The sequence below is a fragment of the Tachypleus tridentatus genome, chromosome 9, assembly GCF_004210375.1.
Source record: "Tachypleus tridentatus isolate NWPU-2018 chromosome 9, ASM421037v1, whole genome shotgun sequence".
In the NCBI taxonomy this organism is placed as follows: Eukaryota; Metazoa; Arthropoda; class Merostomata; order Xiphosura; family Limulidae; genus Tachypleus; species Tachypleus tridentatus.
Genome location: NC_134833.1, coordinates 121,885,541 through 121,903,194, shown reverse-complemented (window position 1 = coordinate 121,903,194; position 17,654 = coordinate 121,885,541). Strand labels below are relative to the sequence as shown.

The 17,654-nt window shown below is 31.9% G+C and overlaps 1 protein-coding gene across 3 annotated transcripts in view; it reads right to left on the bottom strand.

The window, feature by feature from the left end:
• LRP1 (LDL receptor protein 1) overlaps positions 1-17,654 on the bottom strand; it is a 253,189-nt gene that overhangs the window by 223,763 nt on the left and 11,772 nt on the right. For all 3 annotated transcript variants that reach the window (XM_076456984.1, XM_076456983.1, XM_076456986.1), the window contains exons 2-5: positions 10,985-11,098; positions 8,247-8,390; positions 4,208-4,336; positions 3,291-3,404 (exon numbers count right to left, since the gene is read on the bottom strand). In XM_076456984.1, coding sequence (XP_076313099.1) covers positions 3,291-3,404; positions 4,208-4,336; positions 8,247-8,390; positions 10,985-11,098 — 501 coding nt within the window. The remainder of the gene's footprint in view (positions 1-3,290; positions 3,405-4,207; positions 4,337-8,246; positions 8,391-10,984; positions 11,099-17,654) is intronic.

The following is a 17,654-nucleotide window of genomic DNA, read 5'->3' as shown; positions in this document are numbered from 1 at the left end:
TCTCTTGCCTAACATTACATGAACTTGGTCCATTTGACTTGTAACCACCACCGAAAATACAAAATAAAACTAAATTATCGTTTTACTTCCTGTAGATTGCAAAATACCTCAACCATTTGATCTTTTGAAATTTGTTTTTATTTAATTTTATAGTTTTTTGTTCTTTGAACCATGTCTATCTACTAAACCTGTGTGACAAGACAGAAATCATCCAATGAATGCACAGCTCAAGTTACAGTTTTGAATTACATAATATAGAAGTTTATTGTGTGTACACATCATACACAAAATTAATATTTTTTTATTCTTTTTCTTAAAATTATTTTTGTATCTCACCTGAAAATTAATTTAGTACCTAACATGTTGGTTTTATACTTATTTGCTTTCAAATGATTGAAGTGTTAGTAAACGTTATCCATAATTTTTGTCAGTTGCTGTTGTTAGTACTTCACTGAATTTTCATCCATTTGATATGTTCAATTTGAACACAAAATATAACAAGTACAAATCATACATGTCATATAACTATTATAATTTAACTGGCCTTCTAATTAAGCTAAGTGTGCATTAAAATAATTCCCTTAGTTGGCTAAGCTGAGCTCAGTAATAGCAATTTTGAAGCTGTACCCTAAATAACTCAAATTAGGAAATTAGAAAATGAAATTCCTCTCTTTCTGTTGGTTATAAATAACAAAATAGCAAATGTCAGAGAAATTATCAACTTTTTGTTTTTGAAAGGCAGTATGTGGGTCTGACATTCTGGTTTACATTCCTGTAAATCAAGAAACCTGAAGGATGTAAAATTAGATTATGTCTCAGCAATATCCATACTATACCTTTGTAATTATAATCCAAGTTCAAAAGCTGATATAGGGAAGGAAGAATGTTTAAGTGAGCAATTCAGAATTAACAAGTGTCACATGATATATGTGAAAACTGGAAGCTTATCTAAATATTTCCTATTCAAAGTTTACAAGTTAAACCTAATTAATATTAAAATTTGCTTCAAAAACTAAATTTTGATACCAAGCTTATTGACATACATATCAAATAATGTAACTTTATTAGATTTTGAGTGTAACCCTATAGAAAGGTTGAGACATTTGTCCTTTTACCAACCCATATCCAAATAATTAAACTTGAGGTTTGTATACACAAACTATGGTGTGTTAATATTAATATTCTCATTCATTATCAAAATTAATGTGATAATTAGCACACTGAATTAATAAGTGCAAAAGCCACCTGCCATGCTTGTCTAAACTAACAACAGCTGTATAAGAAATTTGTTTTGTAATTGCTAAACCTTTTTTCATAAAAAAACACTTAATAATCACATTTGTTTTACTCTCAGTGGTAGATTTTATACATAGTAAGTGGTATTTAAAATCTTTGTTTTGTAAATAAGAAGTTACTTTTGAAGAAATCAGCTTATCAAGACATTTATCTTGTATGCAGAACCTTAAAACAAATCAAGCTTTAAATACTGAAATTTATCTCTAAGTTAAATAAAGATTCATTATGCACATAAGACATTTATATTCTAAATGTGAGTTTAAACTTTGACATTTTCAGAATTAAAGTAAGAACAATCAGAGAGATTGCACACCCTCACCACCCAGCAAATCTTTAGATATTTTTGGTTTCAATGTGTGCCTGAAATTTTGTCCTAATACAATCACTTTTTACACAGTTATTTTCAACAAACTGAGAAAATGCCCTACACCTCATTTATAAAAATGTTTCAAAGTGATCCAGACCAGATTTAAGAAGGAACATCCTATGGTCCTACCTCCTTCAAAAATTTCATGTTAATCAATTTATTACTTTTTAAAGATGTGCACACGGACATACACATGGACCCAAATGCAATACCCTCACCCTCCCCTCCTCCAGGAAAATGGTAATGAATTTCAAATGAGAACTTGCCTATGAAATACTGAAAGCCTTTCTTTGAAGAGTTTGAACTTATGCTGTTTACAAAACCCATGACCCCAACTTTTACATGGGTCAAAGTAAAAAAAATAAAAAAGCATTTAGAAGACTTCTCCCACCTAATCACCTGTTCAAAGAAATAGCAGAAGAGAAATATGAAGTGTATGAATATAGATCTAGTTTAGAAAATATCGAAAATTCTAATATAAGGTGAAGATATGAGGAATAAAATAATCATGCACGGAATCATCTAATCATCTCACATGATGCACACAGCCTCAGATGTAAAGGAATTAGGTTCAATACTAAACGTAAAACATACTTGAGAGAAAAAGAAACCAACAGAGGTATCATCAGGATAATGAATAGCACTGTAGTGCACAAAGTTAAGTTGTTAGGCCTGAACAGAATATCATCCTTCATGAAAAACAAAAGAAAATGTTATGTGTTATACAAATTAAGTGTCCACATGATCATGATACTGTCAGGAGCACTAGTATATAATGGCATGAATATACTGAATAAGTAAGGCTGGAAATATAACTACAAACTTACTTAGTGAGCTAAAGACAGTTTGTCATAACAAAGTTAAAGCATGAATATCCACAAGAAAATAATCTGCATTATCACGGAAAAACAAAATTTATCTAATATTTACACAATAAATCACATATAAAGAATCCAGGGTAAGTGATGGATTTCCTACAATTACAATGGGTGAAAGAGATTCAAAACATTTTTGGTCATATGTTTTCTTGACAGTATAAGTTCAAATTCAGCAAAAAAGGTTTTCAGTATTTCAAACGTAAATCAACATAACCTTAATTAATAAACTTACTGCAATTATTGATATTATTTACAAAATTTAACACCTTTGCTAAAAGTGTCAAGTGTGTGTGTGAAGCCCGTTATCCCAGACCATGTTACTGCTGTTTACAGATCTAAAAAAAAAGGCAGTTCCTAATTGATGGCTACACATACATAAATAATTGTTACAGAAGATGCTGGAAAAGTGCATGTCATTCTTGTTGTGATGGAAGGTGACATGTAAAAGATGGTAAAACAATTTCAATTGTAAGGGAGGAAAAAAACAGAAAATAAAAATAAAATCAACAAAAACAATTACTTTTAAAAGAACCTTTGATACCAACAACAATCAATTACAAAATATACTGTATGTGTGAGCATGTTAGCACAAACACAACTAATACAAAAATTGCTTTATATTTACATTTTATACATCTCTTTAATATAGAGCTTCTTCCTGACTGTCAAGTGCATATTTAAAAGTATGTTAACAGATGCATGCAATCATTTAAGAACTACAGTTTAAAAAAAAATTAAATTAAACTCACCAACACATTCACCATCACTTGGTTCTTCTCCCATAGCACAAAAACACAACGGACCCATTGGGCCTGGTCGACATCCATACTTGCAGGAGTTCCCTTCACACATGGTTTTATTTTCTGAAGAAAGAAATTTTTTATTATAAATTTTGTGCAAAACTACATGAGGGCTATCTTCACTAGCAATTCCTAATTTATAATCTGCTTTCCTAGAAGGAAGGCAGCTAGCAACCACAAATCATCATCAACTTTTGGGCTACTTTTTTTTTTGTACCAATGAACAGTGGGATTGACCATCACATTATAATTTCCCCACAGCTGAAAGGCCTAGCTTGTTTGATGGGACAAGAATTCAAACTCAAAACCTTCAGACTGTGAGTCAAGCATTCTAACCACTTGGCCACGCTGGGCCAAGAAAAAAATGAAAAAAATGAAATTAGGATATGTAAAAATTAAAGCTAGCTAAAATCAGTTGATAAATTAACTATCAACATGTAATATTTGTCTTACAAGCAATAATATGAGCCCCTACCTTTCCCATAGTAAAAAAAAAAAAAAGACAAATACAATATACATTTAGAATATATGAGTAAAACAGGCAAGCATTTATATGGAAGAAAAAAAAAATTCAGCAAGTAGCATAACATGTTTTTCAATGTACAAAAACTTTATTTCATTCTTATATACAACAGAAACGAATCTACCATACAAGCAAGCAAAGTCGATAAAATCGAACAAAACAGAAAAAACAGAAAGACAAAAAATATACTTCAAGAAAAAAAATCCATACAAATATAAACAATAAGCACAATAACACAAATATATCACAAAAGAAAGGAAAATTCATCATAATTTCAATACTCAAATACTCAAAACTGATAACTAAAATGTGTTCAAGAAACTATATTCAATTTGCTACTCACCACAAAAAGAGCCCTCATCAGAAAAATCTGGACAATCTTTCACTCCATCACAAAGTTGCACAATTCTCCTGCACGTGATACCATCATTACAACGAAAGTAGTTTTTTGGACAGGCAAATCCTTTGTTACCTGAGTATAACAGAATACATCACAAGTTTCAAAGATTGTATATCGATATTGTCAAAATACACACCTGTTAGTGAACAGGAGTAAGCAAAAGTTTTTGAAAAGTTAAACATTACTTTTAATTACTTCTGAGACATTGATCTTCAGAAGTAATTTAACAATAAAGTTGTTTATGTAGCAAAAAATTTTCAATGACTAGTATGTGAAATGCTGTATTGTGGCCAATAATGAACTGTTCTTACATGTAAGAGATTATTTATTCAGTATTTCACACAACACCTTTCTGGTTAATGATATTATGGTGCAAATTTTGGTCAAGGCATCATTTGTACAACATTATTTTTCAGTCAAAGAGCCAAATGCACCAAACTAAGGTTGTATATATTTAAACAAAAATATATCTCCTGTAAAGTTATAAGAAAACAAACAGAAAATATCAGCAATTTGAAGGTTTGATATAGTAAACTAGACTAAACATTTTAAGGCTACCAATGTTAATGCAAATTAAAACTTATACAGAGGCTACAGTAAGTACAAATACAATCCATACAAGATTGTGTTTAATTAACATAATTTTCTACATCTTACACACAAGTAACACAAACATGATGTACATGTAAATAAAGTAAAGAGTACTATAAACCTCATGTAATGTTAAGACTTTAGTGACAGAAAAATATAAAAGTGAACTATTACCATGGTTTAACAAAATACTGTGTCACGTTTTACAGTATAACAAGTATATAAAAGGAAGTAAAAAAACACCTTTGTATTAAAGAATGGTTTATCTACAAATAAATGTGATATGCAAGTGTTACCTTTAACATTTGGGTGTACTCCCAAAAACAAATTTATCTGTGTATGGCATGCCTTCACCCATTTTTAGAAATTTGTGTATAATATGAAACAAAATCTACTGTACAGTCACTCTACTGTTGTCCGATCATATACAACACAATGCAAATCTGTAAATATTTCTACTTCAAGTGTCAGTCACTAGATGACACAAGATATACTGTATAGTCACTCTACTGTTGACCAATCATATACAACACAATACAAATCTGTAACTATCTTTACTTCAAAAATTGTAAACTAAGCATGTGCAAAATGAAGTCCAGATGTACTTATAAAACTGTAAAATAAGTTATTTTTGGATTCAAATGCTTTTCACCTCAATTAAAAAAACATTTTATCAGTTATCTGTCCACTTATTTAGAATGTGGACTTCTTGCACAAATTCACCGATGATTATGTTTTTGAAAAGAGGAGTCTGATCAAGAGTGTTGGATTTGCAAAATAGCAATGAGTCAGCAAAAAGATCAAGGTACAAAACAGAAAGCACCATGATTATTACCTGAAAATTGGATTCACCTAGTTTGTAGATCTTGCTGCACCTTAACCTGAATGTCTGGTTTGGTGGAACAAGTTGTCAAATGAAGCCATGATTTCAAGTAAACACAAAGCACCCCACCTACCTCCAAAAGAACATCAGTTACTTAGAAACATTTGCAAGAACATAATTCAAAGCGAAGTTCTCCTATGAGAACATTCGCAAAATTATCAGACCATGCACAAGAAGCTGGCTACAATGTTGCCAGATTGATTAGTAAAGCCAAAAAGCATCATACAATTGCTGAAACTCTGTTATCACCCTGACAGAAAACAGTCTTCACAATGATAGGCACAGAAGCAGCAAAAAAAGATGGCTATATTTCCACTTTCAAATAATACCATCATTAAACTTCTTGAATACATCACAGGACATAAAAGCTACACTGATCCAGAAAATTCAAGGGCTGGGAATGTTTTCTTTGTAGACTAATTAATCTACAGACATTGACAGTTGTGCAAAACTGACTGCAGTTGTTTAGCTTGCTTAAAATGACAGCTTAAAAGAGCATTATTTATTTTGCAAGGAACTTCCACACCAAACAACAGGGGAAGAAATATTCAGAGTGACCAGTGAATATTTCTAAACAAATGGAATTCCATGACAGAACTGCATAAGTATATGCACTGATGTTTGTGTCTAAAATGGAAATATGAAAACCCAGAGGTCCAAGTCACTCACTGCTTTCTTCATAGGGAAGCTCTCATGTGAAATAGCTTGCCAGCTGAGCTGAAATCCACACTGAGTGAAGGTGCAAATATTGTAAACTTCATCAAATTATGACTTCAGTCATACCTTTTTTTTTCCCCCATTCGATGTGAAGATATGGTTCTTGGACATCAATACCTTTTCTTTTTGCTGGCTCTCAATAGGCAAAGTTCTGTCAATAGTTTATAAACTGAAGGAGGAACTGAAACAATTCATACACAATGAACCCCAGCATGCTAATCTGTTGCAAGATAAAAACTGGCCAACTTGACAGATATGTATTTGAGCACCTGAAGGAATTGTATTGAAAGCTGCAAGAATGCAATTAGAACATACTGACATGCACAGATAAGCCAAATGAGTTCACATCAAAACTTCAACTTTGAAGAAAAAATGTAAGGTATTTCACTCCCAATGTTCAAGCAAGCTTCCAGTTCAAACCCAAATAAAGGCTACTTTCACTTGTGGAGCAATGCTTAAACTTGCTTTAAGCTCAGGTGCTATTTCAGATCATTTGGGACAGAGCAGTTTGATTGGATTCAAAATCTATCTGCAGTATCTTCAGAAGAATCTATGCATTTCTTTTTGAGGAAAAAAGAAAAATTCTTGAATATTGGGAATTATCACACCCTTGATCTCAAATTCAGAGAGATAACATTGGATCAACTTTGGCTGCAGGTGAGAAATGAATCTCCAATGATCTCATATTAAGCAATAATTGTTCTGCTGCCATTTTCATCAACCTACTTTTGTAAACTTAGTTTCTGTTTCCTGACATTCAGAAGAGATAATGTTTAAATAGTATGGATCAGGAGCTTTGTGGAACTTTTTCCAGCACTGAATCATATATTTAAACATTTATGTTCATTGAAAAAAAAAACTCACATTTCACACTGAAATACTTGTAAAAAAAATGAAGTTATTTATTTCTTATTAAAATTGTGGTCTATTCATGTTTCAATTGAAAATAAATGTTATTTCTTGCAATGTTAATCAAATAATTGAAATTAGTGTTTCCAATTATTCCAACTATCCAGTTATTCAAAGTATTGCCACCAAACTAGCTTGTCCTGTCAATGTTATGATCACACTACTTAAGCTATCTGTTCATTATTAATTTTAAAGTGATAACTAGAGGGAAGCCAACTGGCTGACAAAACTTGCCACTAACATTTCTTATTCTTTTTTGTTGCTGTCATACTACCAACTAAAGGGATTAACTGATTTGCAAATATCACTAATCACTCAAGTCTACTCTATTACTTTTACTTATATTTAAGAATTTTTCTAATCCTGTAACTTTGTTGTTGTAAGTTATTTTTCAGTATGTGTTTTCTCTTACTGAACAATTTCTACAAAAATAATTGTATTTTATATTTGTTTGAGAATTTTTCCTCTCAGATGCATACATTTTCAAAACATTCAATAACCAAGTTAACGTTATTTCTGTGATTCCATCAATTACTGTGACATAAAAATACACCAAATTAACATGTTGCAAAAAAAACAACAAACTTGCCACATGTTACAAATTAATATTATTTCAGTTTAAAGTAATTAGTTGGTTATAAAATTAACCAGTTAAGTATGAATACAGTTTATTCAGAACCTAAAGAAACTTAATCAGTTTAGACATTAAAAAATTTAAAACTATCATTAAATGTACTACAGGTATGATAAGAATTACAAATGTAAGTATATGATGACCTGCCATATTTATCTTTCATTTTTCCCTGTGTAGGAAATGCAAAATCAATTTTCACTTCATATATATACATAAATATATATAAATACCACAAAAACAATACATACACTTTCGAACATCTTCATCAGAAGTATCTCGTTTCATTTCAGCATCTAAGCCACAATCTGGCTCCCCATCACAGACCCAGCCCAGTGGAATGCACAAAAGTGTACTGGCACATTGAAACTGCCTAGGTGTGCAGGTGCGTGGTTCTGAAAAAAAAATAGCTTTTTGCCTTCTTAAATTGAAACCTGAGGTAACATGTTGTTCAAACATATGCTTACTTATTTTAGAACAGCTAACTTAGTTTTGTCTCACAGATTAAACTTTTATCTTTTCTCTCTCTCTTTAATTCCTGATTTATTTCCTAAAGTTTCTAATATTATGTTCAAATAAATATCTTTCTAAGAATTATTACTTATGATATGATATAACTAATGAGAAGAATGGCAAAGACATTGATCACTGCCATACCCGGCTGGGAGAAGATCCAACAAAAGACCCAAAGATGGAGTTACCACCCCATAAGAAGAACCTATTTGGATCAAAAATACAATCTGTCATTAAAGTAAAAGTCCCTGGGACATAACAGGTAGTTAGACAAACCTGATGTGAGCAAGTCCAAAACAAAGAGTCCAACATACAGAAAGAAAGGTCCCTGGTGTGAGTCCCACCTGACAGTTAAAATGGGAAATGGCCACAGAATTGTCTGAATGAATCATAATTAAGTGATCCACAAGTCAAGGTAGGAAATAGAAGCAAGCTCAACAAGCAGTCAAGAGTTCCAGAACATTGCTGTAAAAAGTCTGTTTCATGTGAGAACAAGTCCTTGAGGCTGGAGTCATCCAGAGACACACCCTAGCCCATAAAAATGCATTGGTGAAGAAAGAAAGGTCCAAAAAGTCCCAACAACCAAATAAGCAAGATAAAAAAAGAAGAAACCCTGGCCAAGGTACTGAAAAGTATCAATTATAGATCTGCAGAAAAACTATCAAGATCACAGTGCAGAGTTTCAGAAAGGAGACAACGAGAAGATAGATGACAAAGGAGATGAGTAAAAAAAAGGTGAAAACACAAAAGTAAGGACAAAAAGACAAGAGGTCAGTTTATTCCCCTCTCTCCAATCTGTGTAAAAGAGACTCCTGATATTGGGAATCCAAGAATGGAAAAGGGAAGTGGTCATAAGCTATGGCCAAGGAATCCTGAAGTTGAGAAGGATAAAGCATTTAGGAGTGTAACCAAAGCTGATCCAGAAACATATCAGCATTTACACATATATTTAGGCATGGAGGAAAAAGCAAATAATTCTCACAACAAGAGACATGTGGTTGAGAACAGGAAGAACCAAAAATCACAGGTGAATGAGAAATTACAGAACAAACCTGAAAAGGTAAATTAAAATAAGGGATTTGGAGCAGAAACACTGACCTCTACAGGTGAAGAGGCACTTAGTGCAAACCCAGGATATAGAGAACAAAACTGTTATCCTGTGGTTAGGTGCAGAAAGAGGGAAACATACTTCTGACACATGAACAAGAAAAGGAGCCAAAGAAGATGTTAATGAACCCATGACACAATGAAAAATGGCAGTAATGACTTCCACTATGCTTCCAGTGAACACAGATGAAGTACATCAGGATTAGTAACACTGCTGGAAACTCAAGAGGTATTAGTTACCACCACTTGAGAATTAATTGTTGTAAGACAAATTCCTCAGAACAAATTTTTTTTTATGCAATAAATAAAGGTGATGTAGGTTGAATTCATATTTGTTACAAAATAAAATATAATGAGCAAGAGTTAACATTGAAATAAACATTATACAAATGTTATTACATTCAACAAAATTTAAACTTTGATAAACACATCCATTCATGACAATGCTGAGGAAAAGAAGTTAATTCTGAATGAAAGTACTTATGAGTATTTAATACAAATGAAGATGTGGAGGGCTATTGTCATATGATGATTACACCATGCACTACTAGTGTAGTTCATGTTCAAACAAGACTTAAGTGGGAGATAACTCAAAGCAAATGGCATGTGCAAATAAACAGAGGCACATTGTCCAGCGAACAGCTACTGTGTTCAGAGAGGTAAAGATATCCTTTTGGAAGTTGAGTTACATGTTTTGCTGACAGCATGAATTAAACTGAAGAAGGAAAGGCTTTCAGCATTTCAGAAGCAGTTCAACCTGATTTGAATTCAAATTTATTTACATGTCATATTAACCAAACAGAAATTTCATAAGAGTCACCTGGATATACTTCTCAAATTATGGTTTGGCTCATATTAAGAAATTAATGAAACAGTATACAAAACATCAAGACTTAAGATTTCTACCTGTCAACTTATATAATGCAAATGATATTAGCACAAAATTAATGCCTCAAAAATAACTTTTCAACACACCATTCTTTATCATTTTAGTTCTTCACCTATCAAACATTCATTTGGTACTTAAAAAAATAATTCAACTCATTATATTTTATACAAGGCCAGCATATAACTAGTGTATTATTTTTAAAGAAAGGGCACAAATAGTAACTTACATTCAGAAAACCACGAGAGATATGAAAAGTTTTTCAATTTGTTTACACATACACATGTACATATACAACAAGTGTAAAGAACTCTCTGATTTCAGAAATACGTTCTAAGACTTTTCTAACTTCTCAGTGTTTTTAATTTTTGTAAATGCATAGTTGTATTTATTGGATATAAAAAAAATATATTTAATAAACTTTCTACAAAATTCACAGAAGGATATAAACAAAAGCAAACATTATGTATTTCCTAAACTCACCACAATTTTCTTCATCAGAACCATCATCACAGTCTGGTGAATAGTCACATACCCATGCTTGTGGTATACATTTTTTGCGGTCCAGACATTCAAACCCACTCTGCCCACATGACCCTATAGATACAAATAAATAAAAGTTCATTTTAATTATATTCCTCAGTTCTTTCAAAAACAATGAAGAACAGCAGAGTTTTAACAAAGGCATTTCACGATGTAACTATACAATATCATAAAATGTTTCTAACTGAACTGTAAACACAGATCAACAAATTTTAAGATATATCAGCTTTATTTTATCACACAGAAGGTTTCAGACTAAAACAAATGTGACCTTAGTCAGTGATATTTAAAATGCTACTAATTTGTTACGTATACCTATAACTATCAACAATATTTTACTTGAGGAACTCAGTTAAAATATAATATGCAAGTTCTCACAAAAAGTACTACTGTAGCTTCATTCACATAAAATAATTTGGTATAAAACTACGATATTAAATACTAGTTTTAATAACTAAATTGACAGCAATACACAAACTGTTAATCTCAGGAAACATGTCTCTTGTAGTAGCATCTGTTGTTTATCTTTCACTCTTTAGGATAAAGCAGTCACTAGACAAACACATGATATGAAGTCAATGACAAGTCTAAAAAATATAAAGGTGGAGAAAATTGTACTCTAGGGTGAGTCTTATTTTTCTGATTGAGCAATCTTTAACATTAGTCACAATAAGATTACACAAGTTTTTTTGTGTAATTGACATACAATAATATTTTAGATAGTTGCAAAACTTGGAAAATATTTTTATATAATGCACACTTTTACTGGAAAGTATCCACTATGGATGACAACAACTGATATAATAAGTATGAGTGAATTAGCATGGCATGGGTCATTTATTTAGTTTCGTGTACAATTGTTTTTCCGTGGATTTTTCTTTAAATGTATTTTAATGCAAAGGCTAATTGCAAAGTAAATTGTACTATGACATTGACAAAGAAATGTCTTATATTGATGATGAACTTTTTCTTGGTGATATTTAGCACCCAGCAGCAGTTTACATCTTACTGGAGTGGTGGGTAAGCAGAATGAGCCCTGGGTGGGCCTATGTTAGCTACAACCCTGTATACCACACTTATTCAGTTGCTTTTACAAAACTGTGTTAATTTTTTGAATATTTTCAAAAGATAAATATAATTATTCCTAACTTTAATATCCATTAAAATGATCTTTCTTTTATTACTAAACAGAGTGCACAGATCATGAATCTCTATGTATTAAAAGTAAAAACATTGGTAAATAAAATTTTCATTCAAGTTATTTTGTAATAATGTTGCTTCACTGTTCTCATCAGCTTATCCCTCATATATTCACTTCATCATGTTGGTTTACCTGTATATGTACAAGACTCATTGATTACATATTTAATCAAGCTAAAATAAATTCTGTTTGTCACAATAAATCATCAATTGTATCAGGTTTGTTTGCTAGATCTAAAACATAACTAAACTACTATAATATCAGTTCCAGTATTATCTATGATGGTTCTTCACCCTTCTTAGCAAATTAAATTTTGTTTACTTACTTCATTAGATTGGTTTTGAAAGCTTTATATGGAATACATTACTTTTATTTACATTTAACCAAGCTGTTGTAGTATACTTATATTTTAACAATGTTTGCAGAAGAGAAATGTAAGCATTTTATCTGGTTGATTTATACAAATCAAGAAAGAATATACTTTCTGTATATTAAATCAAAGTGATCTGTTAGAATATCATTCTTTGTTCTTCATTTAAATACATCATTGAATATGTCTCTACACATCCCTTTGAAAACATATTTTAAAGTTTTTATAAAGTCAGATGCAGGTACATGTAATTTATTATTATTATCCTTGCCTTTTATTGTTGCAAAGGTCAGCACTGAAATCAGTTGCTTGAGAATTGAATCATTGTAGCTCAGTTGGCAGAGTATTAATCTCAAAAGTACTTGTTTGGAACTCCAGTTTCAAGATCTGTCAGAGCAAATTTCTTAATATCCTTATCCATTATACTGCAACCAAAACAGCAGTTGTTCCATCTGAATTTAACAGGTCATTAATCAAATCAAAACGTTCCATTTTGTTCAAATACGTATGCTATACCACGAAGTCAGCAGCTTGTTCAAACTGGATACCCTTAGACCTCAGCATTAACTTCTAGAGATGATCATGTTAGTTTGTCTCAAACAGAAATTGCTAACATTTACTTTCATGTGATAGTTCTTAGTTGTAGATATGACTACACAATCAAAACTCACTACAGTGCAGACACATTGTGTTGGTTAAATACATCTGCTTTTACTTTTTATTATTTCTATTTAACTCTATGTTTAATATTACAATAGCCCAAGGCTTTGGGGCTGTTAAATGCTTAAGCTAACAGTGTGGCAAAATCATTATAATAAAATAATAAACACAGAGTTAAATAGAAATAATAAAAAGTAAAAGCAGATGTATTGATATTTAACCAACACTGTGTGTCTGTATTGAATTACTAAGCTCAGGGATTACGTTCAGATTTAGACCTTGAACATTGATCAAAAAAAACAGTGAGAGTTTGCAACTGATGAAACTATATTCTGATCATAAAAGTAATACTGTCTGAACACTATATTTAGTTACCCATGGTCATAAGTAAGTATATGTTTTTATTTCTGATCTATGCATAAAACCTGCTTTGATCAAAAGTTAATATTAATTCTATACCAATTTCTTATGATATCCTGATCCGTTTCTAATTTAATTATACTTACGATAATATCAAGTTAATGCATACATATTTTACAGATAATTGAATGCTACTGAAAGTTATTTCATGTCTATGTTCAAAGTCTAAAACTGAACCTAATACCTGAGCTTAGTAATTCAGTTTTTAAATGTACAAATAGTTTTTCTGTACATTTTTATTATAATTATGGATTTTAACATAATTCTAACTTAGTAAACAGTGAGACCTTAATACATTTATTTAATGGCTTGTCTTATTTTATTGCAAAATCCTACTGTACCCTCCAAAAATCCTACTGTACCATCTATACTAGCACAGCTAATGCAGTCTATTATTCTAGGATAATCCTCACTTTCAAGAACTGTTGTTTTCAAACCATAAACACTGGTAAATCAGTGGGGAAGAAGGGAAGGAAGCAGTTGAGGTGAGGCAGGTACATATCAAAACGAATTTTCAGGCTTAGAAAATGTTAACTTCTGAAATGGTCTTACTTCTTTTCACCCCACTTTGAAAAACTAGAGGGGCAGATGAACATGCAAAAAAACAAAATCAAGCAGAAAGTAACCACACTGAAAGAACTGGTGTGCAAGATTAAAAACAGAAGTCACATCTCTGTGGTATAGAACTACTTCTCAAGTGGGTATGCTCTTTACCCAGTAAAGAAAACAGTATCACAAAGAGGGAAGAACAGAATGTTTGCATTGGGAAAAGACATACAGTACCAAATCAGTATAAAAGTGCTGGAGAACAAGACTTGAATACCATGACAAAATTGAAAAATCTAGTGTGGAAGTGATAGCAACTCATACAAGTGTCAATTGTACATCTTCAAGTTACACTGAATTATGACAAGTGCAATTTATCCAGGCAAAATATCCAGTTGAAACACCTCATATCTCATATTAAATACTGTAAGCGACAAGTGCAGCTTATCTAGTCAAAATGCTTCGTACCAGATATTGTGAGCACTAATTGCAGTCCATCCAGGCTAAACATCCAGAGAAAATACCTTTGATGTGCAGGTGTGTTATGAGGATATATATATACATATACATATGAGTGTGATCAAGAGAAGTGTCATAACTAGCTCATTGTCAGCATACATGTCCTGCTTATGTCACTTGTGCAGCCAACCAAAGTACCAAACATAATGATAATGAAACATATAAAGGTACAAGAGAGGCTAGGGTTAAAGGACCATGAAGTGTACACGAACAGATCAAGTGCAGTCTGCCCAGACAGAAAACATCCAGGGGAAGTGCCTTCAAATACAACAAATAATGCCAAGTGAAGTACATCTAGGCAAAAACATCCAGTAGAATAACCTTACACAAGTTTGCAAGATCAATAAGTGCAGGATGCTCAGGCAGAAATCACCCAGGGGAATTGCCTTGAAGATAAAATATTATGTTCAAGAGTAGTCCACCAGGTAAAACATCTAGAGAAAGCATCTTAGGATATGTTAGGTAATGCCAAGTGCAGTATATCCAGGCAAAAAACATCCAGAGGAAGCACCATGTATGAGAACTATTTGATCAACAAGTGTAGTCTGCCCAGAGAATCACCTTGGATATACAGTACTATGGCCAAGTGTGGTCTACAGAGAAAAACATCCAGGGAAAGCACCTTAAGATATGTTGGATTATGCCATCTAGGCAAAAATCTTCCAGTGGAAGTGCCTTGCATGAGAACTATTTCATGAACAAGAGTGGTGTGCCCTGGTAACACCCAAGAGGTAGCACTTTTGGTATATATATATAGGATCTGGTCAAGTGCTGATATAAAAACATGCAGGTGGAAGTGCCTTGGATTAAGACATATTATATCATACTGTAATACACAGTAAATGTAAATGCAACAACACTAAACAGCTTCTTTATTTTTAAAACACTCAAAAAAAAAGGGTCTTAAGGATTTTCAATTGTAACTGTAAAATGCAGTGGATGCCAACAAACATTGACACCTGAAATATAAGCTCACTATGTTTATTACTTTTGTGGCTTTTGAAAGACGACACTTAATAACCAATTTTGTTTTTTAGCTATTTTGAAACTAGGCAATTACATTTAACAATCTGCTATTATACGTTTTAATACTTGTTCTAGGAATTCTCCTGTTGACATATACTTAACAGAACAAGTTGATCTCTTGTTTTTATTATGCTAAATAGTAAAAACCTTGATGCTATTGTGGTAAATCTTAATAAATGGCTAAATTCTTCACCACAGAAATGAAACAAAGAGACAAGAGTATCCAACTGCTAAAATGTTCTACTCTCAACTTAGATCTAATTAAATGATTTATACATGAGTCAGAGAAGAAACCTGGACAACAGCCCAGTTTGTAGAATACACGAATGTCTGGTATGTCATGCTAAAAACTGTGAGCAACAAAAACATTACCAAGACCATTCAAGGTCAGTGCCTGAAGCATGGTGTTAAGTTTTTAAAATCAACTGCCTGTGAGATGATAATCTGTATGTACTACACAGTAAACTATTCCTTAGACATTTAAGTTCACATAAAATGTAGAAATAGGCAATACATGGTTATCAATTCATTATTTAAATAAACTACTCTTTTTCCTGTACTGAATTACATTTATCAAACACAAATAAACTGATAAAAGTTTCTTATTTTTTTGTAAATGTATATAAACTGATACAAGTTGTTTTTTTATATTTTATAAATGTACATGAAAACATTTTCATGCAAAGTATTTTTTCCATCAGTTTTTGTTTATGCATTAAAGAAATTTATCACATGTAAAGGACAGTGGTGTAGATTAGAAATAACCAGTAAAGCTTCCCCATTTTCACTGTTAATATTACCCCTCCAATTTTCTTTACTTCTTTTTAAATTGCAATTCACTAAGCAAACAGATTCATCCTAATTAGAAGAGTCAAGAAGTTGCCTCTTAACAAACATATAACATACCACACACTAGGCCTAGTCAAGAGATTCATCAACAATAAGTACTCGTGCATCACCAAAAAACATTTTCAGCAAACAGGTGGTAGTGCTGCTTTCTAGTAGAGAAAACTTAGCTACTATACAGTTCTGAATAATACAACAGGGTATAAAATTGAGGTGTTTTTTATTTAAACTTCATGTGCATTATTCTTATGTTCTCCTGCTTGCAGTAATGGTGGTGGTGGCAGTATTAATACTACCATGTTTATTTGTATAAGTACAAAAGTAAATGGAAATGACACTTGTCTTTAATTAAGTTTATTTGGAGAATTTTGACCTGTATGGTGCTTTATGACATGGCTCTAAATAGGTCACAGAGTGCTATAGCTAAAATTTAATAATTATATAGTTCCAAGTAAGTATCATACAGGATGGAAAAGCACCTAAAAATAAATAATCACACGTACAATTATTTGGAACTCAACAGTAGCTTTCTAAACATCTTTCTTTGCATTCACCAGCAAACAGTCCATCAACAGTGAACAGTTGAAAATATTTCAACCACCAAGCTTAGTGCTACACAATTTGTCTGACTGCTTCCAGAATTTCTTTGTGCTTTTAGATATAAGCGAGAGAACCACACTGCAGTTTGTGTGGTTTAGTTTATGAGTTAAATGACTTAAGTGTCAAACAATACAAAGAGTGACAAAAACAGAAGTACTTTCTTTCAATAAAAAAAGTTAAAAAATAATCCACCATCAAGATCCATTGCAAAGATATTATAAAATATGTCCAAGGTTCTTATCTACTAAAAACACCATTCACTAACATTCAAAAAATGAAAGGGAGAAGTGTCTCTTTGAAACTGTCAGTGAAAACGTAATAGGTCTCCAGCTACATTTTCCTTACAAGTCTCGTTTAAACAGTTTGCTCTCTGATTCACAGTAATCATTGAAGAAACTGTCTTTACCTTACACAGGAGAGAG